General features: G+C 35.8%; 1 protein-coding gene across 1 annotated transcript; it reads right to left on the minus strand.

The window, feature by feature from the left end:
• Positions 1–1,116: 1,116 nt before the first annotated feature.
• On the minus strand, positions 1,117–2,819 carry FG386_002215 (uncharacterized protein; the record flags this gene model as incomplete). The annotated part of the gene is made up of 2 exons (XM_067341563.1): positions 1,117–1,305; positions 2,355–2,819. Coding segments are annotated over 2 exons (654 nt in total), but the record flags the coding sequence as incomplete, so codon positions are not given.
• Between the last annotated feature and the right edge of the window lie 83 nt (positions 2,820–2,902).

Genomic DNA, 2,902 nt, shown 5'->3' on the forward strand with positions numbered 1-2,902 from the left:
TATGTCACAAAGTCTTGTATCTGATTCAATCAGGGTATTGGGTCTTCATTCAAGCTTTTCAAATTTTGGTCAATTTAGGTTGGACGGCCCAAACGTGATGTCCTTGGCTGGTGATTCAACTGAACCAACTGTTGAGATTCCTGTAGAATTAAACTCAATATACAGAAAACGAAATTAAACCTCTATTCTTATGGAGCTCAACCTTTTCTGTTTCTTGTTAAGTACGCAAAACTGTAATTCGGCTTCCCTGTATTCCTATTTTTCTAAAAATTCTATATTTATTAACACTAATTTAATAGTAATTGGAATTACCTTTTTTTGTGGCGCCAAATATTCTATAAAACTATTTGAAGATTCATCACAAGGCAAACAGTTTAGGCAAGCAACAAATAGATGTTTTCTACATTACTCTAAATATAACTTATCCTAGGACAAAAAAGTTAATTTGTATAGTTTTCAGTACTACATAAATCTGAAATACGATACCCTTTGATACAAATAATTAAATCAATAAAGGCCTCCCAACACAAGCGTTAAAACATGTTGAGTATTGCAATTAACAAGAAATACTGCGATTCTTATTTCACTTCTATAAATTTAAGGTTGCGTGTAAGCATGTCCAAGAAAGAAATGTAATCAATAAGGAGACTAATAATTTGAAAATAATTAAAAACAAATAACATTCAACTTTGTTCAAATAATTAAGCAAATGAAAACACCTGAATTCCTCTTTTAGTCTTTGATCTCACTCAATACCAAAATAGAAAACGGTGCTTCTCTTTTTTTAAATAAATGAATCCTAAAACTGTCTAATCTTGAGTTAAACTTTAGGAGATCAAAGTTTGGATTCAAAAATTGTCAGAAATGGCTGTAACTTCTGGTAATTTTAGAATGTCCTCTTCTCCAAAAATAAACATGTTTTAGTACTACATATCAATAATACAATGTAAGTTACAGTGAGTGCCTACTAACTAGTGTTTCTGTATTCGCAATCACGCAACATTCATCATTACCGGGGTTTACCTTATTACCGCATAGTTTGTTANNAAAATTAACTGTGGTAGAGCATCACTTAAGCTAAAAACCCTCGTCTTCATCCCACCCACCCCCATTAATTTAATCAAGCTCTATTGAAAAGTCTGGCTTTTTTGCCAGTCCCGGATCGTTCTCTCTTTCTCTATTTAAAATGAATATGAACATTATACACAGCATCGGAGATATTGCGAATGCTAGCTTTAATATGGTAAAAATAATCCAAATCATGTCCTTGACCATTTTTTCTCTTCTTCCTGAACGCCTCTTATACTATATTGGATGTTGTAAAAATACGCTATCTATTTATATGCAACTCTTAGTCAGACACCGCTGTAAAACCGTACACTTCAAATCCTCTCTCTCTGCTTCCGGCACTATTTCCCTTTTTCATAAATGCAAATACTCAACTTTTCAATTATATAAACCTAACGAAACAAAAGCCAGTTAATGCCCCTTGCCACGTTCCCCACCTTCAAGTGCACTTTTTTGCCAAAACACGTCTTGTTTGACCAACTGCCTTCCTTTATTAAACTCAATAAAAAAGAAAGTATTGTTCTCTTTAAGCTTTTTTTATTTTCCCGTACTCTATATAAACACACCCTAATTGTCTTTTCTTACCTCGTTTATTTTACTTAATTAACCTAGCAACGAAAGATCAGTTACCGCCAGTGGCGCGTCCCCGAATAATCCATGGAAAATGAAGCGAAGCTTCAACCTAAAGCAGGCGAATGTTATAATGTAATTTTGTGCGTGAATTTACGTTGTTTTTGTCTTTTGTTCCGGTCTATTCCGAGTTTGCTTTTTATACAAATCTAGACGTATTTGTTGAATTTCTCGAGTAGCTGCCATCTCTGTTCGGTGCCGACTGCATATCCATTTCCCCATAGCAACTCAAGAAATCTCCTCTCGCAACGCATATGCATCTCAACGCTAACTTAATTGAGGAGGTAACCACGAGATTTGGTTCCGTTTTAGAGAAGAATCAGAGCACCATTCTCCGCTTAATAGTGCCTCCGCCTCAACACGCAACCGTATGCCTTCTTTTACTCCTGCGCGGGAATCTGACCAAAAAGACTAACATAATTAAAATTATACTAACGTAATAAAATAGACACTAAATGTGATAATAAATACGCTAATGCATAAAGGTGAGGCGTAAATCCTTCACCATATAATTTGTCCTGTCCAGTTCACAATTAAAACAGGTAAATGAAGGTAGTGAGGAGTGGTATTCTAAGTAAGGGCACACACATTTAAAAATAAGCTACTCCCACACCGCCGCTGCTGGAAGAATTGCTTTGAGTGAAACCCCCACTTACATCTTCCTCAAGCTGATTGCTTGCTTCTTGAATCTTATTTTTAAGATTAGTATGAACATTCAGAGGCTTTGACTTGTTTGGCGGCAAAGGAACGTCGCTAGCCATTAATTCTTCTGCAGTAACGCCATACATTTTGAGATGTCTTGCAAGACTTCTGAAAGCTTTTCTTTTGTGGTCCATAACAACTGGAGGATTTAAGATAAACTCAGCGATCCTTTTTCTGAAACAATCATGTCTGTGTTGTTTAATGCAAAACGTCCTTATAACTCCATCTTCACTTTTGCTACCTAGAGAAGCTGTTTGTGAAATGTCTGTACTGCTACCCATTAAAAGTGCGTTTTCAGCGTTTGAACTAGGATTCACGTCAATAGTGTTGGGGTTTTGGCGTTCAGAAACACTTGAATCGTTTTTAAGGCAGCTTTGTTCAAAAAAACTATTTAAAACTTTCGAGGAATTTCCAAGCACCTTTAAACAACTTAAAGCGCAGTCTTTAAGCTTTTCTTCGTCAAGTCTGGTAAATGGAATGCATGGTGCTCTGTTTGGAGGGG

Source organism: Cryptosporidium ryanae (assembly GCF_009792415.1).
Source record: "Cryptosporidium ryanae isolate 45019 chromosome Unknown contig_39, whole genome shotgun sequence".
NCBI lineage: Eukaryota > Apicomplexa > Conoidasida > Eucoccidiorida > Cryptosporidiidae > Cryptosporidium > Cryptosporidium ryanae.